This window comes from Rhinolophus sinicus, chromosome 9 (assembly GCF_057876585.1).
Source record: "Rhinolophus sinicus isolate RSI-liver-muscle chromosome 9, RSI-T2T, whole genome shotgun sequence".
Classification (NCBI taxonomy): Eukaryota; Metazoa; Chordata; class Mammalia; order Chiroptera; family Rhinolophidae; genus Rhinolophus; species Rhinolophus sinicus.
The window spans coordinates 27705267-27729142 of NC_142509.1; the positions used below are offsets into that span (position 1 = coordinate 27705267).

Below are 23876 nucleotides of genomic sequence, written 5' to 3' on the forward strand. Positions count from 1 at the left end.
ACCCTAGCGAAGGTCCCTGCATTTTTCCTTCATAGCAGCATTACAATTTGTAATCATATAACAATGTGATTATTTCATGTCTGTTTCCCTGACCAGTAAGAAAGCTCCAGGAAGACAGGAAATGGGGCAGACCCTGCTAAACGCTTACCCGGTATCCATTCACCTTTTCTTACAGCAGGTCCTGGAATAACGTTGTTTTGTTCCACAAAATGCTATAGGAACGCACCTGGCTCTTGTTTATATCAATTAGCCTACGGTTTCATTATACATCTTTTCTCTTCAAGTGGCAGAACCTATCAATGAGGTTAAGTGAGGACCTACTAGAGAACCTGACTTATGGCAGCTGTGTACCCAGCGAAACACTATATCCCCAGGCTCCCTTTCAGTCCGAGGTACCAGGCTCTGGCTTCTGAGATGAGTGAGGAAATGGCTGGGTACCTAATGGGTGCTCAATAAATGCATGTTAAATGCAGGGATGTTCAGCCAGTTCTGGGCATGCAGTTGGTACTCAGGAAATGCGTTATCTAACCAGGCCCAAGAAGAAAAGACCTCTACGGCTGCCTTTCTCTTGGAAATATTTTTATTGGTTCTGAGATAACAGGGCTGAGGCGAGCTGGGACGGGCACAGAGCTAAGGAGGGCAGCAAGAGGCTTTGCCCCAGGGCAGACATGCTGTGTGGGATCTGCTGGCGGGCTCCCTGGCCCCCCACCCCCGCCAGCAGCGGCTGGGTACATGGCACTTGGGGCCTTGCAGGACCTCTGCGGGCTTGGCACTGTGGCCTCCTTGTCGGCAGGCACCCCTCTTTCCAGTTGCAGGAGCTGTGAGTCTTTCACAGTGCGGAGGGGTGGGGGTCCGGGGTGGGCACCTCCCCGGGGGTGCAGGCAGGCCCCATCCGCCAGTGCATCCTGGGCTCTCGGCAGCTATGGCGGGGTGAGGCGAGCTCTGGCTCCTCTTCTCCCCACCTGTGGGAGCTTGGCAGTCCTGGAGGGGCCATCACAGCCTCAGCGGGACATCATCCGGACAAACTCTGGGAGGGTAGAGGAGAGGGTGGGGAGAAAGCAGAAGTCAGGGCTCAGCTCAGGACGAAGCCTCCCCATCTCCCTTAGATCTGTGTCCCCTTCTCCATTGCCACTGCTCCTGACTCCATGCTGGTCCCCCACATCCATTCAGCCTCTTCAAAGCCATCTCCTACATAACAGCGAGCTCAAGCTTTCTAATCTGCACATCTGACCCCCTTCTTAACCACTCAGGGCTCCCCGCTGGCTAATGTCCCATATCCTGACATGACCTCAAGGCCCTCCCTGTTTTGGCCCCAGCTGACATCTCCCACCACTCACCCCCAATCTCATGACCCACCTATATAGCTCCCCCTTTCTGGCACTCTCTCTCTCCGTCCCTTCCACCCCTCAGCTTTCTTGCAACTTATCCCCTCTCCCTTCTTTTTTTTTTTTTTTTCAAATTAGACTTTATTTTTTAGAGCAATTTTAGGTTCACAGCAAAATTAAGCAGAAAGCATAGAAAGTTCCCATATACTCCCTGCCTCCCCACAGGCCACCCCTCCCCCATTATCAACACCCCCATAGAGTGGTACAAATGTTAAAACTGATGGACCTACATCGACACACCATTATCACCCCAAGTCCATAGTTCCATTAGGGTTCACTCTTGGTGGTGTCCATTCTATGGATTTGGACAAAAGTATAATGACATGTATCCACCATCATAGTGTCATACAGAATAGTTTCACTGCCCTAAAAATCCTCTGTGTCCTGTCTATTCACCCTTCTCTCCCTGCACAGCCCCTGGCAACCACTAATGTTTTTACTGTCTCCAGAGTTCTGCCTTTTCCAGAATGTCATACAGTTGGAACCGTATAATATGCAGCCTTTTCATATTGGCTTCTTTCACTTAGTAGTGTGAATTTAAGTTTCCTCTATATCTTCTCATAGCTTGACAGCTCATTTCTTGTAAGCACTGAATAATATTCCATTGTCTAGATGAACCACAGTTTATCCATCACCTACTGAAGGACATTTGGGTTACTTCCAGGTTTTGGCAATTATGAATCAAGCTATTATCAACATCTATGCACAGATTTCTTTGTGGATGTAAGTTTTCAACTCATTTGGATAAATACTCCTTCCTTCTTTTTCATCTGGTAGCTCCTACTCATTTCTTAGGGCTCTACTTATTTAGAGCCTCCTCCAGGAAGCCTTCTCTAATCCCCCCTCCAGCTTGGTACAGGTGCCCCCTCTGTACCCCACATCCCATTGTACTTCCCCCAAAACAGCATGAACTATACTGTTGGCTTCTGTTTTCCTTGCCGGTCTTGGGCTCCTCAAGGCAGGGATCAGGTTTCAGCACACAGTAGGTATATAACACATCCTGGTAGAATGACTGGGGGATGCTGGGCTTTTAGGGAAGGGCTGTCATCTGTTGGGAGCACTTACCCGGAAACAGGGCATCCTGAGTTTTTCAGACCTGGTGGCAGCAAAGCCTTCTCTCCATCTAGCCACATTCTCCTCAACCTTGAAGACCAACCACTCCCCGAAAAGGCCCCCTAACCTTTGTGTTCTGGACACACTTACAGTCTGGCCCATATTTATCTTGGCTTTCTGCTCAAAATGCAAGTACCTGGGGCACAGAGGCAACGTCTGATGGTATTTTCCCCCCTGTATCCCATAGTGTTGCAAATGGTGTCATGCACAGTATTACATATGTAGTGGCTGAGATTCCAGGCCTGGGTTTATGACCCAACTCTGCCTCTGATTAGTTAGGCAATCTTCAGCAAGTTATATTACTTCTCGAAGTCTCAGTTTCCTCATCTCATGAGGTAATTACAGCACAATCCATAGAGTCACTGTGAGAATTACATGAGGTGATACATGGAAAGCTACTTAGCACAGTGACTGGTACATAATAAGTGTACAATAAATGATAACTATTATGATTATTACTGATTCCTTAAAAAAAAAAAAACACCTTTACTGAGCCTCAGTTAGCTATGAGTTCTGTGGGAAATGCAGAGATAAAGAAAATGGGATTCTTCTCAAAAAGTTCAGAGTGGCGCAGAGAGGTAACTATAACTAGAGAATCAGGGAAGAAGGGCAGGAGGAAGTGACCCCACTGCTGGGTCTTGAAGGATGAATAGAATTTAGTCCAAGTGAAGAAGAGAACAAAAGGCATTCTGACAAAAAGAACAGTGTGTTCAAATGGGAGCCCAGCAGGTTCATGGACCACAAGTACTTGGGTGCAGCTGTAAGGTGGAGTGGGAGTGAAGGAACGGAAGGGGCTGCAGCTGGGGAGGTGAGCTGTGGTCAGATCTTAGGAGCCTGAGTGTCAGCTTGAGGACTGTGGTGTTCAGAAAATGCTGCCAGGGATAGATGCAGGAGGAGGTGGACAGACAGATGGATAGAGATGAATGGGGGCAGAAGGACACAGGGATGGATGGATGGATGGGTGGATGGATGGATGGATGGATGGATGGATGGATGGATGGATGGATGAATACTGATGGGGAAATCATTATACAGACAAGTGGATAGACCAATGAAAGTATGGGTAGAAATATAGGCAGATGGATAGATATATAAATGTATGAACAAATGTAGAGAAGTATAGATACATAGATAGCTGGAGAGATATACATGTAGCTGGATCCATGAATGAGTGCATGGGTGAATGAATCGAAGCTTGAGTAGATACGTGGATGGATGGATAAGTGTACAGATAAATGGTTCTATGATTGTTTAGAGATGGATGAGTAGATAGTCACTGGAAGGGTGGAGATGGATGTATGAAAACAGATACAGACAAATGGGTGAATGGATGGATGGATGGATGGATGGATGGATGGATGGATGGATATAGGGATGAGAGGCAGATTAGAGTGGTGCATGGATGGAGGGGTGGCAAGGTGGAAGGGTAGGGGGATGGAAAGTTGGAGGGGATTGATGGTTGTATCATGGATGCACAATTGGAGGGTTCCATGGATGGCCATTGCTGCCTTGGTTTCTCTTTCACTTTCGAGCCCCACCTACCTTCAAAGTCCACTCGTCCATCCCCATTGAGATCCACATCTCGGATAATTTCCTCTATGTCTCGGTGTCCCACCTGATGACCCAGGAGTTTCCTCATGGCCTCTCGCAACTCACTGGTGCTTATCTCCCCATCACCATTGGTGTCAAACTAGAGAGGGCAGGAAGGAGGAAGCGGTAGCTGCCACATGGAGACTGTCAGAAGCAGATCCCCAGGTTGAGCTCCTTCCCCAGAGACGCTTCTCTGTCCAAGCTCCTTCCCCTGGTCTGGGACCCAGGGTTCGGGTTTCTTTTCAAGTAGCCATCCCAGGGCTGGGGTTCTAGCAGCCTATTCACCCCTTACCTATCTATTGCCCACCACTCACCTCTCGGAAAGCATCTCGCAGTTCTTTTACTCCAATCATATCTGCTGTCTCCGCCAGGAGTTTAGGTCCCATTAGCTCCACAAAGTCATCAAAATCCACATGGCCACCCACTGGGGACAGAGGAAAGAGCATGGTCATCCATCTAACCATGCCCCCACCTCTAAGCAGGCAATGGACGGGACTACCAACCCCTCCCTGACCTGCCTAGAGCCAGGTCCAAGATTTAACCAAAGGCCAAATGATGACAGAGAGGTGACCATGGACAGGTAGTTTGTCAAAGAATGGCTCAGAAGAGTGGCCAGGGGTTGATGAAGGGAGCAAGTCAGGAACTGGATAGAGGTAGATACAGACGGGAGAAAGAAACATAAGGTCACAGAGACAGGCAAAGAATTTCAGAGACAGAGACACACACAGAAAGGCAAAGAGAGAAGCAGAAGTTCTGGGCTCCTGGTACGCATGCCCCAAGTCTCACCCTTGTGGTGCAAATGGAAACTCAACTTCCAACTGGCTCTCCCAGGAAGCAGAAGTGCTGGAGACCTGACACCCACCCACGGCCCACTCACAACAGCTTTCCATTGGTGACTGACAGGAGTTCGGGGCATAAGTACCCAGCAGGAGAGGTGAGGGCTGGGGGATAACTCTGAGCTGGGCTGCGACACTAACACCCTGAGTTCCCCAGCAGAACTGGACTCTGGTCAGTGGGAGCTGGCCCAAGAGTGCATTCTTTCCTGGCTCCTTCCTTTGCCTGTGTCACTTCCCTACTCCCAATCAACGCTTCTCATCACCTACCAAATAAACTACTTACTTACACTTTCAAATCCTTGTCTCAGGCTTGCTTCTGGGAGAACCCAAACGAAGAGAAAAACATAGAAATAATAGCATCTCTCTGTTCACACTGGGGGCCAGGTATTGGGCTATTTCAAATATATTCCCTAATTGACTACCATGCGAAGAGCAAAGCGGAACTAGGAGTATTTCCTGGAAATCCTCATTGGACTTCTTCTCTGAGCTGTCGTGGCCTTCTGAACTGTGAGTATAATTCTCTTGTTATGCTGGGCTCCACTCCTCCCATTACCCCTCTCATTTTCCAGGTGAGGAAACTAAGGCTCAGTGAGGGTAAGTGGTTTGCCCCAGGTCACAGAGCTGGAAGGAGGTGAGTGCAGAATTTGACCCCAGGCCCGTCTGACTGCAGAGGACTGCAAGGGGGAGGCCGGAAAGGGAAAGAGGTGCCCCGTGGAGGGACTCACGGTTCATGTTGATCTGCTGGGACAGCTCAATAAGCTCCATCTCGGTGGGCATGTAGCCCATGGTACGCATGCAGTTGCCCAGGTCCCGGCAGTTGATGTAGCCATCCTTGTCCTTGTCAAATTCCCTGAAGGCCTCTCGGAGCTCTGGGGAAGGGAAGAAAGGTGGGTGCGGTTGGGGGTGGGACCTGCAGAGCCTCTCGGGGCAAAGGCAGCCCAAGGGCCCACTGGCTTGGAGAACCGGACCCGGGAGCTGCCCAGGACTGCACACGCCACCGATGCCTGGCTCCACAGAGGATGCCCGGCTCTGTACCAGGTCCTGTCCCCAGGGGCCAAGGTGTCCCTGGCTCTCCTCCCACCCATCTCCCTCCCCTCAGTTTCCTGGATGGCTGAGCACCCCCTTCCCCTAAGGGGCCAGGTCTTACCTTCAATCTCCTCTGGCCGCAGTGATCTGTCCTGAAATAAAAGAACGTGTCCTATTAGCAACGGGGAGGGGCCGGGAGTCACAAAATGCCCAACCCGATGGCCATGCAAGTGGCAGCAGGCACTGGGTGGGAGGTGACAGGGTTGCAGCAGAGGCATGCCTGGACCATGTGCTTGAGGGGAAAGATGCAGCCCCACGTCTCCCAAAGGCAGGGAGATGCCTGGGGACCCGAGAGCCCCATCCAGCCTGGGCACAGAACCTCTGCACCCAGGCCCTTATTCCAGACACAAGAATGTGTCAGGGAACCGAGCTGGTCCAGAGGCAAAAACCTGTAAATGAAACAGGGTCAGTGGGAGGTCACAACAGAGAGCAGGCCTGCAAGGCAATGGGAAAAGAGAGGGGCTGAAGGAGAGAGAAAGCAGGGGTGGACAGGCAGCCCAAGAGAGAGGAAGAGGAGGAGGAGGACCCGAGAGGGTGGAGGGAGTATTAAGGCTGTGCCCTGTTTCCTGGGCACTGCCCTCCCTTCTCCAATTTGACCCCCACCGTACACTTTGCCTTGTCACTGGACACAGCATAGGACCCTGGGGGCCGCCAGTGCCTCTGGCGGCTGCCAGGGTCCAAAGCACCCATCTAAAGCCTCACAAAGTGCCCAGGTCTCCTTGGAGAATCAAGGAAACCCTGGGTCTGGGCGTCACAACAGATGGCAGAGAAGTCTCTGAAGAGCAGGCCCGGAGGACACATGTGGCGGCTCTAGCTGGTGAGGGGCCAGTTGCCCCGGGCCTGCCCAGGAGGGACACAGACTGGCACGAAATGGATGTGGCTGCCCAACTGGACCTGCTTAGTAAGCGCCCAAACCGGTCCACAGGGCTCGTCCTCCCCAGATGACACAGCTCGCTTCCTTTGGGCAGGGAGAACATGGGGCAGGTGTACCTGCCCTGGGGAAGTGCACACCAGGTGTGGGCATCCCTGTCGTGAACACAGACACGTGAGCGTGCCACAGTGAGCATGAGGCATCTCAGCTGTGCACGCAGGCTGTACTAGCCAAGAGGGCCAGGGTGGGTAGAGACAGCTGCTGTCTACCTACTCCAAACTGGCCCCAGGGCAAGTGACTTCATTTCTGGAAAATCTGAGCATCTTCTAGAAAAGGGCTACTGAGCAACATCTTGTGGGACAACCAGGAACACAGGACCAGGTGCTCAGAGGTGGCTGTATGTGTCAGAATATTATGGTGAGTGTATGTCCGCTTCGAACGACAGGCTGCAAGCTCCCAGGTCCTACAGGGGGCATTTCTAGCTGAGGGTAGGAGTTACTGGAGGTATGTATGTCTGTGTGCGATGACTGCATGGGCTCCCACTTAAAAAGCCTGTCATGGTGCATAGTGCAAGAATTGCCATTCCTGTTCCTAGTCAGATTTGCATTTTGCGTGACCAAAAAGGACGTTGCTTTGCAATGCCTATACCCCCAATAAGTGAAAGTGAGTACCCAAAGATACGTGTGTAGGTGTATGTGTACACACAGGCAGAGTATACTTACTAGGACAAGTTACTTAGACATAACAAGTCCTTTCCAGCCTTTAGGCTCCAGCAGCCACCCCCCACCCCCACCCCACTTCTCCAGGACCCAGCTCTACAGGAATGGAGAGAAATAAGGTACGGCTGTTCCCCAGTGCAGCCCACTCCATACTTCTTATATAGCTGGAATCAGGCAGCAGGAAAGCCAGGTACCCCTTTGCAGTGCGCCTGTGGCCAGAGCTGGTCTAGCTGAGTCCGGGGGCTGGCCCTTGAGTCACACACTCCCCTGTGCAGAGAGGCAGGTGTATGTGTGCTGTGCTCTGGAGTAGAGCTGGGGTGCCCACCGATGTGGCAGGGAAACCATGAGCACCACCTCGGGGGGTGGGGGTCAGGTGGAGTGGAGCACACATATACTCCTTTGTCTCCAACATATGCGGTCAGGGAGAAAAACATGGCCTCTGGAGTCAGACAGACTTGACTGCAAAGCCCAGATTTACCACTTCCTAGCTGTGGGAACTTGAGCAGGTCACTTCTGTGAGCTGCAGTTTCTCATCTGTAAAATGGGTTAATACCAGGACCCACCTTACCAGGCCTTTGTGAGCATTCGTTGAGGAAAGATATGTACAGTGTTTAGCGTGTGGCATTCAATAAATGGAACCTGCAGACGTCTGTATCTGTAATACCATCAGTTACCCTCCTCCCGGTGGCTGTTCAGATACCTGTAGGAAGCTATCCAATACTTTAGCCACATGTGGCTATTTAAATTTGGAAGGGAATTAAATAGAATTAGTAATTCAGTTCCTCGATTGCACTAGTCACTCGTCAAGTACTCCATAGCCACGTGTGGCCACCGTACTGGACAGCGCAGATTATAGAATGTCTTTATCGTTGTAGAAAGTGCTACTGGACACTGTTGTGTGTACTCAGCACTGTTGTTCTGAGCACAGGAGGCTCTCGAGGCAGACTCCCCGAGTCTGAACCGCACCTCTGTTACCCACTAGCTGTTACCTTGAGCAGGTTACTGCTCCACCTCAGTTTCCTTACCTGCAAAATGGAGATAAGAGTACCTACCTCTTCAGAGTTGCTCTGGGGCTTACATGAGGCAATGCACCAAAGCACTTAGCTTAGTGCCTGGCACATAGTAAGTACTAAAAAAAAAAAAAAAAAAGAAAAACACCCCAAAGCAATGATAGCTGCTGTTATTATTTCTTGCTGGTGGAAGTAAATTCGCCAGTGCTTTGCAGCCATGAGTAGGAAGCTTTGCAGGTCAGATTCAAACAAGTTGAGGTTTTGAGGTGTATCTGCTGGGGGACACGTGCGGCTGTGCACAGAGCCCCACTTCTTCCCAGCACCTCCTCACGCCCTGTGAAGCCAAGTCGAGCGCGGCTCCACGGGGGCCAACTTACGTACAGGCTGCCTGTTCTCAGCGAAGCCCTTGCGCAGGAAAATGCAGGCAGGGCCCAGCAGGTTGTGCATGACGGCGCAGTTCTGGGCCAGCGTCAGGAGCGGTCCCGGGAGCTCACCACTGGCTGCCAGCCCCTCCTCGCTCGTCTGCACCACCCTGTAGCTGGTCTTCTCCTCCTGGCGCATCTTCAGCCAGCACCAAGCAAATACAAAAGAGAGGCAGGCGTCACCTCCCAGCCCAACCGGGCCCTCCTGGCCCCAGCCTGGCTCTTGGTCCTAGAAGGAGCTCTCCTCAGGAGAGACCCTTGAGCGTCCCGCAGTGGGGTCCGGAGAGCCCTCGGGATGCACAGGGCAGGCACCAAGCTGGTCCAACAGATGGAGTCTGCAATCCTTGACCGAAACAGATGTTCCAGGGAGAGCTGCGTGTGGCATCCACTGTAAGGCACACCTGCACGCGTGCACACACACACACACATGACACTCACATGGACACAGAATCACACACTCATGTGCATGCAGAGGCTCAGAGAGAGAAGCAGGTAGCGGGAGGCTTCTGTTCCAACCAATGGGAAGTTTTCAATCGGAGACTAACGGAATAACTTCCTTTTCCAAGATTGTCCCAACGTCCCCGCGCAATCCCAGGGGTTAAGCTCCCAAACTGACTTCTGACCCTTCCCCCTGTTGGATATCCACGGGAAGGCAGTGAGGACGATCAGAGCGCACAACACCGAGAGCAGGCTCAGACAGTCTGCTAGACTGGAGGTCGCAAACACAGGGGCCACAGCTAACATAAACGAGGCAGGCAGGTGGAGGAGGTGGGGACTGGGGCCAACTGTATGTTGTGTGTCCCCTTTGAAGGAACAGCACTACTTAACTCCAGCCCAACATTGCCAGACCTCCCGGGTGGGTGAAACAAAGCATGTCTGTGGGTCAGATCCCACTCAGTTTGCAGCCTTAAGACTAGACACTGCCACCAGCTATTCTCCCTTTCCCCGTCCCGCCTGCCCTGGCTCCCTGCCTGGCTCAGCTTGCCGACCTCTGGAGTCTGAGGCAGTGGCCCTCTCTGCTTACCGAATATAGCTGTGCTCCCAGGCCAACCCATCCTCCTCCCTGACGGTTCCCATGCAGCTATAAAAAGTCAGCACTGCCCACAGAACGTCCCCTTAGGACAACAGCAGCATCCAGACACAACATTCTATTCCACCCCAGCCTCCCCAGGATGCCCAGGGCCCCCACAGAACCCAGAGCTGCACACCCCATCCTTCCATCCTGCGGCACTTCTCTTCCTGCCAGGTTCCTCTAGCTCAAAGATGGTCGCACCCAAGAAAAGATCCTAAGACCTAGTGGGCCGCCTTTCCTCCCGGGCTGAGACGCAGAACCACCTGCCCTGTCACACCTTGTCTTCCCATGTGTCTTCTCCCCAAAGCCCCACACTGTGGGGTTACAGACTAGACTCCCCTCCAACGTCCTAAGCCTCTGGCAGCCCTAGAGAGGGAGGAACAGTATCCTGGTTCCTCCAAGGGGAAGCAGCAACTCAGACTCAAGGTGAAGGACCTCTGTCCAAAGCCCAAGTTCAATGAATGCAACAGGGTTGGTCTTAGGTGACCTCAGAACTTGAGGAAGTCAGACAGACCAAGGGCCATTCTGATTCAATGCCAAACGAGCTTCAGGGCCTCCGCCACACTCACACAGGCTTCCAGGATGTAGGCTAGCGTGGAGGGCAGAACCAGCAAGACCTTCCCGACAGGAGGCTGGCTCCGTGGAAGCCTGGGAGGAGACAGCGGCTTAACCCCAGGAGACCATCTAGGAGATGTTTGTACAGAAGCAACCGTTTCGTTCTGGCAGACTCGCACACTTGGCTCAGAGTGACTACAACCTAGGAAGGAGGAGGCAGGAGGCGGCACAGAACTCTGAGAGGCGGTTTTGAATACTGGCTTTGGACTCAGTCTTGGAGACAAATTCTGGCTCTTCCACTTGCTTGCTGTGTGACCTTGGGCAGGTCACTTCACCTCTCTCTGCTCCAGTTTCCTTCTCTGTACAATGGGGATAATTATGGTGACTCACGGGTTTCCTCTGAGGAATAAATGAGCTATTGCATGGTGCTTAGAGCATGGTAAGAGTCAAATCAAGGGAGTTTATTTGGAGCATAAATGGCGTGATGAGAATAATGAGGATGATGACGACGAGGCAACGTAAGAGACAACGTAAGGGGGCCGACCCGGTGGCTCAGGCTGTTAGAGCTCCATGCTCCTAACTCCGAAGGCTGCGGGTTCGATTCCCACATGGGCCAGTGAGCTCTCAACCACAAGGTTGCCAGTTCAATTCCTCGAGTCCTGAAAGGGATGGTGGGCAGCGCCCCCTGCAACTAAGATTGAACAGGCACCTTGAGCTGAGCTGCCACTGAGTTCCCAGATGGCTCAGTTGGTTGGAGCGTGGGCTCTCAACCACAAGGTTGCAGGTTTGACTCCTGCAAGGGATGGTGGGCTGCACCCCCTACAACTAGCAATGGTAACTGGACCTGGAGCTTGAGCTGCGCCCTCCGCACCTAAGACTGAAAGGACAACAACTTGAAGCTGAAGGGCACCCTCCACAACTAAGATTGAAAGGACAACAATTTGACTTGGAAAAAAGTCCTGGAAGTACACACTGTTCCCCAATAAAGTTCTGTTAAAAAAAAAAAAAAAAAAAAAAAAAAAAAAAAAAAAAAAAAAACAACAACAACAACAAAACAAGCTTTAAAAAAAAAAAAAAAAAAAAGAAAAAAAAAAAAAAGAGACAACGTAAGGTGCCAGAATCCATTTACTTCTGGCTCCTGAGGAAGTGGGAGAACATTTGCCAATCAGGAAAGAAGTGAAAAGGATGGAGAAGAATTTGCTCCCCCGAAGAATGAACCAGTGGTGGCTGGGGAAATTCCACTGCATCTTTGGATCATAATACTGCCTGGCACCACGTTGCCCCGAGAAGCTTCTGTTCGTCCCTAGCCAGTGATGGCACCTGACAGCCTGGTCCTGCCCTGCTCAGAGCCTGGAGCTGGCCACCTCTCACCATTACCAGTTCCCTGGTTACCACTCAGGATGCCAAGTGGGCAGCTGCCCACAGGCTGACAATGTCTCCTGGCACCGAGAGGACGTCTCCTGAGTGTGGCATGGCAACAGGAGGGCCCAGCAAGCATGACCTAACAGCTTTCTAACAACACAAGCTGGCCAAGCGAATGCAGGTCAAGGGTCCCTCTCCCTGAAGGTGTTTAAAGGAGAAGTTGAATGAGTACGTATGTCGGTGAGGAGGGAGAGGAGACTGCTGCAGTCTGTGGGAATTTCGACCAGATGACGTGTGAGGTCAGATTCAAGAATCTATGAATAACATTTCTGACAGCAGGAAGAAGAGAATGGCAAAAATAAAACTAAAATACCAGCTCTGGAGTCACACAGACCAGGGTTTAAATCCCAACTCAGCATCCAGTCGACTCTGTGGCCTTAGGAAAGCTCTTGTCTCTGAGTCCAGCTCCTGTCTCTATAAAATAGTCAAAAGAACTCTTTGGTGGAAAAGAGAAAATATGATAACAAAAACTGGATATATTGTAGCTATTCAGGAAAAAAACAATTATTCTTCTTAGAAAAACATGAAATTGAATGCAATAAGTTCTATGATCTTTAACCTTACTCCATGGACTCAAAAATCTCTCATATTTTCCTTTTTTTCCCTCCACCCCCCTTCTCAGAGAACCCAGAGTAGAAAAATGATGCTTATGATGATAATACTACTAGCTAACATTTGTCTAGCACTATATCCAGGCAGTGTGCACAATACTTTATTTAGTTTTCACGATCGCCTTACCAGGTGGATGTTAGTATTTCCACTTGATGGACAAATGGACTAAGGCCCAGAGAGGTCAAGTAACTTGCCCAAGGTCACATGGCTGAGAAGAAAAGACCTGAGAAGACTGATTCTCAAGTACTCTGTTGTGTAAAGGAAGATGGGTGGGGTGGGACCAAAGCACAATTTTTGTTCTTAAGTTCACCTCTTCAAGCTCTGGCCAGAACCAGGGGAAGGGCTTTCGCCTTGTGGTCCTCTAAACTAATTCCGATAAGTTTCAACTTCTCTGCAACAGCATGGAGGCCACTTCTGGTACAAAAGACACCCCTAAGAAGAAGACAGATGATGGGGGGAGGGTGCACAGAAGAAACAGTTAACCCTCAGAAGGATCCAAGGAAAGGCGAAGATTGAAAGGAATTTGATGTGAGCGGCTTAGCTCAATGAGGAAGATGACAAGCAGGAAAACCCGAAATGTCCTAAATTGATAGGGTGTCAAACTGGCCGAGGATTTAGGATGGGGTTGGGAGCAGAGGTGCCATTAGCTAACCTGAGACCATGGGTAGTCAATTAACCTGAGTGGCAATTAAGTTCCTTGTCTGGAAAAAGCACTGCAGGAAATCATCCCTATTATTCCTTCTTCCTTTAAATAATACCAATGAGTTTCTGCTATGGACTGTCTGCAGAGGGCTGGAAACACAGGCAGAGCCCACTTGAAGCAAAAGCTTATAGCTGCAAGCCCAGACTTGCATGGAAGGTGCTTTGGAGGTGACTATTTGCTTTCCAAAAGGAATTCTTGCAAAAGGATATTAGCCTGGTGTATAAGCAATAAATCAGCTACTGAAAGCGACATACGTGTATAGACACCCTTGCTCATACATCCTATTTATTAATGGAAACAATTCTGGTCCTAGTTGAGATTTTCCGACCTGACTCAAGAATGATCGAGGATAGAAGGGAGATGCCCTGCTTGGTTCCTTTCCATAGCCACAGGATCTACTTCAAAACCCACAACTCTGAAGGCTTAGAGACCACGAGAGAGGGTCAGAGACCCTCAAAGGAGGCGAATAAGCCCCCGGCCTTACAGCTGGGACGGCTTTAGCAGCAGCAGGGTAAAAACTCAGCTCAATCCTCTTCTGATCCTGCCAGCTCCAAGGGGTCAGTCCTCTCTGACCTCCTAAGGACCCATGCTTTTCATTTTATATCCCAGAAGCTATATGATGCTGTCCTTAATCTTGTACAAATTCCCGAACACAGCCCGTGCAGCTCCGGGTCCCAACTTCAGCTCAGAGCCTGGGACACAAAAAACTGGGATAGGAAGGAAACTGGAGGTAGGAACAGGGAAGCAGCTCTAGACAGAACCCACGCAAAGGGTGGCAAGCTTCAGATGCCCACCCGCTCCGTGCCCAACCTCTGGGACAGATGGGAAGATGCTCCAATGCCCCGCCCCAGGTCTTGGGAACTCCAGAAACATACCTTCCTTGAGAGATTTCTCAGTGGAGATTTGACACAGTTGCCCATCCTAAGCTGAGGCAGCCCCTCTCAGGATCCCTGGGTCCATGAAGGAGGCTCCTGGGGGCTAAGAGACCGTAGTCCCGGTCACCGCCAACCCCAGCCTCCCTCCGCCTGCGCCGCTCTTCCTCCAGGACGGATCTGAGCCCTCTCTCTTGCGCGCGTGCTCTCTCACTCGTCTGTCTGCCCGCTCCTGCTGATTTTTTTTTTTTTTTTCTTTTTTGGTGAATTGTGTGTGTGGGTTTAACTTTCTGGGCACTTTCTTAAGGAGATAAAGGCAGGAGGGGAGCGTGCAGGGCACAGAGAAAATCGCCCAGAGAGCTAATGGCAGAGGGCAGCTGAGCTGGGGAAGGCTGCCGGATCATCTCCATCAGATTAGCGTTCAGTCCTTTCTCCGGTTCATTCCCCTTCCCTCGGCCCCTCCTCTCCCGGCTGCCAAATCTGCGGGGAGATTGTCTCGGGGCAGGGGGCCCAGAATGGCAGCTGCAGCTGGGAATTAGGCCAGCAGACCCAGAAGGAGAATCAGGCTAGTTTGGGTCCCCAAAGCCAGTGTGCCTCTCAGCAACCAGCCTTGTGTGTGCGCGCTCACACACGTATTCACAGGCACCCAGGGACAAACACGCAGCCTAACTACCCCCGGGCAATCGCAGCTCGATGGAGAGCTGGCAGCTCCAGTTGAGGGCCTGGGAGATTTTGTGACGTGTCCATCACGCTCCATTTTTCACACTTGCCTCGTCATTGAAATGAGATGTGGCTCAGGGGACTGGGAGTACAGCTGAGCCAACAGCAGTGAGAAGCTCCTTCTGCTCCCTTTGCTGTGTGTGTGGTCTCTCCAACCCAAGGGAAACCAACAGACGGCCCTGAGGGGGGCATGATGAAGGCAGCGCTGGCACAGAGGGCATGAATGAGGGCTATGAATGTTCTTCTAATCCTCACTGAGGATCTTTCAGCAGCTTCTTTGGGGTGTCGAGCAGAGAGGCTGCCCTTTGCAAAGTGGTCTTCAAGGTCCCACGACTGTCTCTTCCTCATCCTTCCAGGTTCCAGCTTTGACGTGAACTCACTTCAAGCTTCAGATGTCACATTGGAGACCTAGGGCTCCAGCCAGATGATCCGAGAGGAGGTACCCATGTCCCTGCACCCAGCTTTTCCCAGCAGGGGGCACCAGAGATAGGTCCAGAAGCTGAACTCCTGCCAGCTCCTGATGCAACAACTTACATGCATTCTGCCTCTGAGTTTTCAGTCCAGAGAGGCTCTCCCAGGGACTTTTTGTCCAGTTTTGGGTGGCTGATCAGAATGCCCATTAGGCAAGACGGGTGGAGGTGCTGCCCAGAAGGTACCACAGGCTCGCTCCCAGGGAGCTGGGGAAGGAGGTCCCTGGATAGCTCTTGGTGACAGTGCTACAGCTGACAACATGGGAATGGTGTAATCAGGGAGTTATTCAGCAGCTTTGTTTGGACCAAACCTCCTGAGCGGGATGTGGAGAAGGAGGGGCACCCCCTGATGACAGAGAGAGGAGCTTGGGGATTTGTTGCCGCCTAAAGGGCAGGAAAGGGGGTGAAGACACTGGGAGTTGGAATTGGAAGAGCGGAGAAACCAACTTAAGTGCCTTCTTCAAAGCCGTTCCTTGGAAACAGAGCATAAAGGAACATCTCCGGGGGGGCAGGGGTCTAGAGGTCAGCATATGAGGAACAGCAATGAACTCAGATGCCTGGCAAGGATCCGATCTGCAGGCCTGGAGTTGAGTCCTGGCTCTGCCGGTTTCTGACTTCTCACATTCCAGAGCTTCAGTTTCCCTTGCCTGGAAAATGGGGCTCCTTCTCTCTTGCTGATAAAGCACACATGGGAAAGTGCATGGCACATAACAGGTAATTATTAAAATGAAAGAAAAAAGTGTCATTTGTCCAGTGTTCATGTGCTACGCACTGTGCCCCGGTCTGTGAATGTGTGGGGAACAAGATAAACATGGTCCCTGCTGTCAGAGAGCTTACATTCTAGCAGGTGGGCAAGAGGTATTCAAGAGCTAGGAACGTACTTATTTCATTATGTTCCTGGTAAATGCTATGAAAGGGAAACATAAAGACTCTGAGAATGTGAGACAGAGGATCTGACTTATTACAGGGGGATCAGGAAAGACTTGCAGACCAAAGCTAGAAAACGGACCATCTGCAGACTCTTTTGAAAAGCCAGGGCTCACCAGGAACCCCAGAGGGGAGAGGGGTTAGGCTCCAGGTAGAAACCCACTTCATACTAACTACATGGGCAGATACATGAAAAGGCAGCACAGTGGCACAGTGTAAAGCAGAGATGCTCAGTGCTAGCTGCAGAGTTGATTCACTGGGGAGCTTCCCCAGAGATTCTGATTTGTTAGGTGTTGGGGGGCTCTGGACATTGGTGGTATTGAGTACTCCAGGTAATTCTAACCTGCAGCTGGAGTTCAGAACCACTGACAGAGGCTAAGAGCTTGAAATATGGAGTCAGACAGACTTGGGTTTTTGCCCAACTGCCTAGCAACTACATGACCTTGAGGACGTGTTAATCTTTCTCAGCCTCAGTTTCTTTATTTATAAAATGGGTCCTCTAATAACCCTTTCTTCATTAGGACTCTTGTGAGGATTTAATAAGATAATACATACAAAGGGCTTGGTACAGTGCCAGGACCTAAAAGGTTCCCCTTCCGCTGCCCAGCATTGGTCTTAAAGGGCTGGGGATAGCCTCCATTCACTCAGAGGGCATCCATTCAGACCTGGTGACTCCTGCCCCCTGCAGGCCAGCCCAGAACACAGCACCCATTTGTCGACCTTGGGATCGATCTCTGTCCTTGGAAACGGGAGACCGGAGACTTCAAAACCAGGCCCCTATGGAAAAGGCACGAACGTTGAAAAAACCCCATCCTTCTTTAGAGAGGAGGATGCTAACACCAGCTTGAGGTATAAGGGCAGAAAGGGATTTAGGGATTCAAACCCAGAGCTTGCTTAAGCTATTTTAGGTTCAGCAGGTAGGCTGCTGGTGGTCCTGAGTGACAGGGATAACTGGTGATTTGGAAGGAGCAGATGCTTGACCTTTAGCAGAAAATTTTTAAAAGGGCTGACCAGTGGGGGCTTCTCAAAGGAGCAAAGCACATTACACAGCCCCTCAGCCTCATCCTTATTCACTGTGGCAGCAGCCTCTGGGCCCCCGGAAGCCACACTTTGCGTTATGGAATGAAATAATAGGATCAGAGGGATGAGAAGGATAAACCCGTTGCTGATTATTCCTAATTAGGAGGGAGGCTGGCCTTCGGTGGCCCTGATCAGTTCTATCGCCAGCATTTGAACTTGGATGGCAGCCCAGTGCTAAGACACTCAGGGAAAGCTGGGTCGTAACCTGAGAGGTGCCTTGTGGATGCTTCTGACAAATAGGAAACACACTTCGGTGAATTCCCACCAAACCAGCATGGGGTGGCACAGGCAGGTTGTTCAGAGATAGGCAGACCACATAACAGTCCTGTGTCACGTTGGACAAGCCACTTCCCCTCTCTTGAGTCTGTTTCCCCATCTCTAAAATGGAGGAAGATAATACTACTGTCACAAATTGCTGTGAAGATAATGAGAAGATATTTTGTCAATTGTTTAGTGGGTTCCAGACTGAGGTCTCAAGTACCTTTGTTGGATCCCCAAAACAGCCAGAGGCAAACGCAGACATTCTGGGGGACTCTATGATTGATATTAACCACAAACTGACCTTCACCTTTCTCTTCCCCAGGCTCCAGAGGAAAGGAAATAGGGGCTCCCAGCCTTCTCAGAGAGCAGTAGGGAGAGACTTGGCTGGGCAGGAGTGAACACTATATACAGCCCGCATCCTAGGAACATAGGCCCAGTGCGAGTGCATCTGTTAGGAGCCAAACCATCATGGTCTCTCTCCCCCATCTAACCTATAGGAGCTAAGAAAGCTCTGCAGTCCAGAGCCTGGAGGTATCAGTCATTCATTCATTGATTCACTCACTAGGATATAAGATCATAGTGATCCCACTATGTGCAAAGCAGTTTGGGAATTGGAATAGCCTATCCAAATCAAAAGAGATGTCTCTAGGGGCCGGCCTGGTGGCTCAGGCAGTTGGAGCTCTGTGCTCCTAAAGTCAAAGGCTGCCGGTTCAATTCCCACATGGGCCAGTGGGCTCTCAACCACAAGGTTGCTGATGGCAACTGAACCTGGAACTGAGCTGCGCCCTCACAACTAAGATTGAAAGGACAACAACTTGACTTGGAAAAAATCTTGGGAGTACACACTGTTCCCCAATAAAGTCCTATTCCCCTTCCCCAATAAAATCTTTAAAAAAAAAAAAGAAAAGAGATGTCTTTATATCTAGAAAAAGAAGAATAGGGCAGAGCTGTGGGTCTTATTCACATTTGCCTCTTCTACAAGGGGTGTTTCCTCCCAAACTTAGGGTAAGAAGCAGAAAGACTATTTTTAAAATAGTTTTCCAAGACCCAGTGCCAAGAGTTGCCCCCAAGTCATGCCTATTCTGAGTTAATTTCTGATACCACATCTTCTCTCTAGGCAGCTGGGTGGCATGTCCATAGTTGGCCACAAAGAGAGTACTAACTAGGAAAGGTCCTGTGTCATTCAGCAATTTCTTTCTTTCTTTCTTTCTTTTTTTTTTTTTTAAGGAGGGTGCAGCTCACAGTGGCCCATGCGGGGATCAAATTGGCAACCTACCAGCACTGCGCTCTAACCAACTGAGCTAACCAGCCACCCCCAGCTCTCGTTCAATGGCCTTCCTCACCGGGCTCAGAGGCAACTTTCAAAGTAGCTTGCGTAGGCCCTTATTCAGACAATTGCTCTATTAATAATAATAACATTAATGAAGGCTGCCCTTTTTCCATCATCCACTCTGAGCCAGGCCATTTGACATCCTTAATCTTGTATAACCCTCATAATAACTCTGCAAGGTAGGATTTTGTCAATCTCAGTTCTGAATGAAGAAACCCAGACCAGAGAGAGAAAATAAGAGGCCCAAGGTCACGGCAATAGGCAATGACAGAGCTGGGATTGGAACCTGCAGCTCTACTATCTCCCAAGCCACAGTTCTATGCCTTAGTCTTAAAACCACACCGTCCCCCTACAGGCAGGAAGGAAGCTCTGTGAGATCACTAATTCCTGTTCCACCGAATGTAGGCGTCTATCTTGGTACCTTCAGCATCACTTTAAACCCTGGCTCTCCCCGACTCTATTATAAATGGAAGAAAGAAGGCCTGACACAACCCTTGGTAGTTAATCAACAACAACAACAATAACAACAACAACAATAACTAACATTATCGAGCCTTTGCTCTGGGCTACACACTGGACCAAGCTCTGTACGCATCTCCATATCCTATTTCATCTCCCCAAAACCCTTTGAGGTACTATGACTATCCTTTTTTCGCAGATAAAGAAATAGGCTGGAGGAGGTTAAGTGATTCACTTAAGGGTTTAAAACAAATAAACTTGGGAGACATGTAACATATACTTCCCCAGGGCTGTATTTTGCCTTAAGCAGATCTTACCTGCAAGTTTCTACATTCAGAAAACTCTTTCCCTTCTCTTGGTCCTGACCCTGTCTCTAAGGACAGAAATCACAATGCAAAAAGAAGGGAAAGAAAGACTTGTTCCAGGTTGTGGCAGGAGACTGGAGACTGACACAGAAGTCCCAGCCTGGGTTTTGTTGTTGTTGCTATTGTCCGAGCAGATGCCTTCCAGCTGTCAGCAGGAAGCTCAAACTGAATGTGCTGAGCTTGAAAGGAAAAGTCTGCAGCTCCGGGGGCAAGAGCTTCCAGAGGGAGGTAGTAAATATTTGATGGGACCTTCCAGCTCTCCCTGACTCAGGTGACTCTGGTGACATTTCAGAACACAGGACTGGAGAATGTTCTTCATTTAATGACTGAGAAAGTAGAGGAGGAAGAAAATTGGGTAGCCAAGCTGCTCTGAGCTTACAAAGGGCCCGGCCCGTGCAGGCAAATTCTGCAAGATTGGAAAGAAAGGGCTCTTTTTCCAGATCACTAGCAAAATAATAACCAGAAAGTGTGTGATTCTGGGCCAATGACCTCCCCTTCCAAACTGCTAAATTGTAAGCTCCAAAATAGCCAGAACCCCGGCTATCTGGTTCACTGTTGTCTCCCTAAAGCCAAGCAAATGCTTGAGCAAAGAAGGAACTCAAAAAATATTTGATAAATAAATGTCATCGATTCAACAACGCAGCATTCCTTTTGCAATGCAGACTCACTCCACAGACCACTGCTGCCCTAAACACCCTACACCTCCTCACATAAGCCACTGCAGTGAACTTCTCCCTCAACATGTTGCTGCACTAACTCTCACAGCTATGCATCCAGATCTCTATGCTGGAGAACTGTTTCCAGCTAACTCAGCTAACAAGGGCTCCCTGCAGGAACAAAGCTATACACTGCTGCCCTATCACACCACCACAGCAGCCCTGTGTGACCTGAATCCACATGCAGCTGCCTTCATGTCAGACCTCCACCAGCATCAGCTGCTGCGAAGTAGTATTTTGAAAAGGAATGTGCAGATCTGAAGCAACACACACGCTTCCTTGGAATTCTGATCCAGCATGGCAAGCCAGGAGTTTAAAACGGCTTCTTGATGCTACATCCTAGCATAGAAATGCTCAGCTCCCCCCTTCCCCCACACACCATGCAAACACTCTGATCAGACCTCTGCATCACACCCCTCCTTGGCTGCCGCAGAACTGTCTCGACGCTGTGCCAGTGAGCTTGATTTAATTATGGACGCAAAACTAGAGGAAATCCTGGCTTTACTCAGGAGTTCATAGGTTCCCTTCTGCTGAGCCCCTCTCTCCAGCAGCACACCCCCAAACTGTAGACCTGGATTATGACTACAGGGCTGTTTTTAAAGGGCAGATGCCCAGCTGCCTGGACCGTTGAGAGAAAGGCCTAGAGGAAACCAAAGGAGGCACTAGTGGCCCCTTAATGACCTTTCTGACCCTAAAATGCACACCAACTCAAGCTAGGGGTCTCTGGTTGTTAGTCCAGGTCCTATGACACACAACTGAACAACTGCCATCCTAATGGCATTCCGGGAGTGACAACCTCCTTGAAACACCTCAAAGTTCCAGTTTGAGCGATAGCTCTGTACAGCCCCTCTATGCTACCCAGACACTTCTCTCTTCTCATATTTTAGCTCTAACTTTTCCCCAGGGTTTGGGGCCACCACACGCAATGGCTAGGGTCTCTCGTGCCCAAGCAAAGCTGTGTGCCTCGAGGTCCCCACTCTGGACCCCAAGACTCCAAACCCATTGCTCTGTTGGGTCGCTCACTGGAGGTCTTGGCCAGAGGCCAGAGTAGTGGGTTTGGTGCCACCTGCTCAGAGCGCCCCTCCTTGACCCTTGCAAATCTCCAGGCGGCTTGTGGAGGTCATTCCCTTCCAGGACTGGATTATCCTGGCAGGTGGAAGAAGGCTCTGCGATAGTGTTTCGCCCAGAAGAGGCCCGGAGTGTGGACAGCGCACAGGGTGCTGAATCAGGCACAGGGGAGGAGGAGCGCGGGCAAGGGCGCAGAGCTGCAGGACTAGGGGAGCATGACCCGGGGGGCCGCGGGCCGCAGGAAGAGGGCTGTGGGTGCGCAGCCACCGCAGGGTCCCGAGCGCCTCTCCAGCGCGCGCGGACGGGAGGCGCGGCCCTTACCTGGCCGAAGGCGGAGCTGAGCATGGGGCGCAGCCGGTGGAGGAACGGGTCTGCCTCGGACGCGGCGACTGGAGCGGAGACCCCATGACGCGGGGCTCGCAGCGAGCGCCGGAGGCCAAGCGCCGGGGACAGCCCCCGTTCCTCCCCATCCCGCCCTCGGGCCGGCGGCAGCGGCGACGACGGCGAAGGTCGGGACGCCGCGGCCGGCAGCGCCTCCCGGGGCCTGCAGTGAGCCTGGGGGAGCCCGCGCCGGCTGCCCCGCGGGCCCTCCTCTCGCGGCGCCGGCCGGCACAGGGGCCTCCGCGAACTGGGGTCCCCGGACGGCGGCGGCGTGCCAGGTGTCCGGCGGCTGGACAGCCCTGGCTCCCGGACAGGGCCGTGGCGGGGAACCCGGCTGCCCCCGCTCGGCGCCGCCGCCTTCAGCAGCGACGTCTTGGACTCGCTTTTGGCGATGTGCGAGCTCATCGCGGCGGGGCCCGCGCTCGCATGGCCCGGCGGGGGCGGCGCGGGGCGGCGCGACTCCGGGCCTCGGGTGGTCAGAGAGCGCGGCGCCCGGCCGGAGCCAAGCCCAAGGATGCGCTGGAGGCGGGCGCCGTACCCCGGCCGCTTAAATGCGGCCCCGTCGCCGCCACCCATGTGACAGCGCAGCCTCTACGCCCCGAGCCCTGAGCTCCCCGGCGGCTGGCGGTGCGGATCTGGGGGCGCCGCCGGCTGTCCCTGGAGAGCCCACCCCCAGCTCCGGGGAGGCCCAGGTACCGCCACGCCCCGCCTCTTTCCCCGCCCCGCGCTCGAGGATCCACGCTTCCGGGCCGCCCCTGGCGGCGGAGGGGGCGCTGCGGCGCGGAGCCCGGAGCGCAAAGGAAGGGGCTTGGCGAAGAGTCCCAAAGATGGCCAGACTTGGGTATCGCAGGCACTGCCCCTTAGCACGCCTGGAGGCTCCCACCATGACCTGGAACTGCCGAACCTCCAGAAACGCAGGCGGGGTATACTCCCCAGGGGGTACAACTTTGGAACTGAGACCGGGAGAGGTGCAGTACAGTAGAGAACCAAGGAGAACGAAAGTACTCTGACACCACTACTGACAAACGCAGGAGCCGGAATGGCGCATAAGGACACTGTTGGAAGGCCAGGCTGCACTCTGAGCACTGCATCAGTCCCAAGACCATGGAGTGGGGCCAGGCTGACCCTGGTAAATCAGCCACAGAATTTTCAGTGCTCAGAAGAGAAGCCAGGTGGCATCTGTATAACCTGGACTTTGCAGGGCCTGGTGAGGATCAAGTCTCCGGTAGGACCCATTTGCTGCCCCTCCCGCTCTTGTGCCCCACCCCCCACCTTCATGCCCTTCTACATGTTAGAGACATTTTTGCTCTTGGTAGGCAGCCAGGGAGTCACACAGGCCTGGTTTGAATCGCAAATCACAGCTCTGCCATTTACCATCTGGATCATTGAGCAAGCGTCATCAACCTCTCTGAACCTCGTTTACCTCTTCGGTAAAATGCAGGTAATAATCATAACTTATTTCTTGGTAACAAACTACGACACCATGCGCTAAGAGGCCTAGCCCAGTGCTTGGAACAGGGCACACACGCCCTTAAGCTAGTTCCCTTCCCCTGCACCTTATAAGGCCCCCCAGCTATTTATAATAGAATACTTGAGATTTGAAGGTTGGGGGATGGGTGTGAACTTCCCAGGTTCTCCCTGTTCTGGTCTCTGGCCCTGATGCCACCCATGCATGAGAATAAGGCAAGTCTGGTCAACACTGGGCCTCAATAAAAGGCTGGGTGGACAGCTTGCCAATATGCTACATACAGTTCACTCATGCCAAGCATTCACCTTTCTCTGCACTGTCTACTTCTTTTATATACCCAGATGCAAGGAATTAAGAAAAACA

At 51.6% G+C, this 23876-nt stretch overlaps 1 protein-coding gene across 4 annotated transcripts; it reads right to left on the minus strand.

Annotated features, from left to right (window-relative positions):
- Nucleotides 1-562: 562 nt before the first annotated feature.
- On the minus strand, nucleotides 563-22757 carry CABP1 (calcium binding protein 1). 4 transcript variants are annotated; one of them, XM_019727859.3, is made up of 7 exons: nucleotides 21986-22757; nucleotides 8992-9171; nucleotides 6072-6102; nucleotides 5650-5793; nucleotides 4403-4512; nucleotides 4041-4188; nucleotides 563-1027 (listed from the first exon to the last, which is right to left on the minus strand). In XM_019727859.3, exons 1-7 carry the CDS (start codon nucleotides 22619-22621, stop codon nucleotides 1002-1004), a joined length of 1275 nt encoding a protein of 424 aa, XP_019583418.2. In that variant the 5' UTR covers nucleotides 22622-22757; the 3' UTR covers nucleotides 563-1001. The 4 variants fall into 4 exon arrangements, with proteins under 4 accessions (XP_019583418.2, XP_019583420.1, XP_019583419.2 ...); XM_019727861.3 differs by lacking the exon at nucleotides 21986-22757 and adding an exon at nucleotides 14272-21957; XM_019727860.3 differs by lacking the exon at nucleotides 8992-9171.
- Nucleotides 22758-23876: the final 1119 nt, after the last annotated feature.

Bases quoted from the DNA above. Each gene is read 5' to 3' on its own strand.
- CABP1 (XM_019727859.3), bottom strand. From the start codon at position 22,621: ATGGGTGGCGGCGACGGGGCCGCATTTAAGCGGCCGGGGTACGGCGCC. The intron at 6,103-8,991 runs GTACGTAAGTTG...CTTTTATTTCAG, and splicing joins TCGCTGAGAACAGGCAGCCT to GACAGATCACTGCGGCCAGA. The intron at 1,028-4,040 runs GTAGGTGGGGCT...CTACCCTCCCAG, and splicing joins TGGACGAGTGGACTTTGAAG to AGTTTGTCCGGATGATGTCC.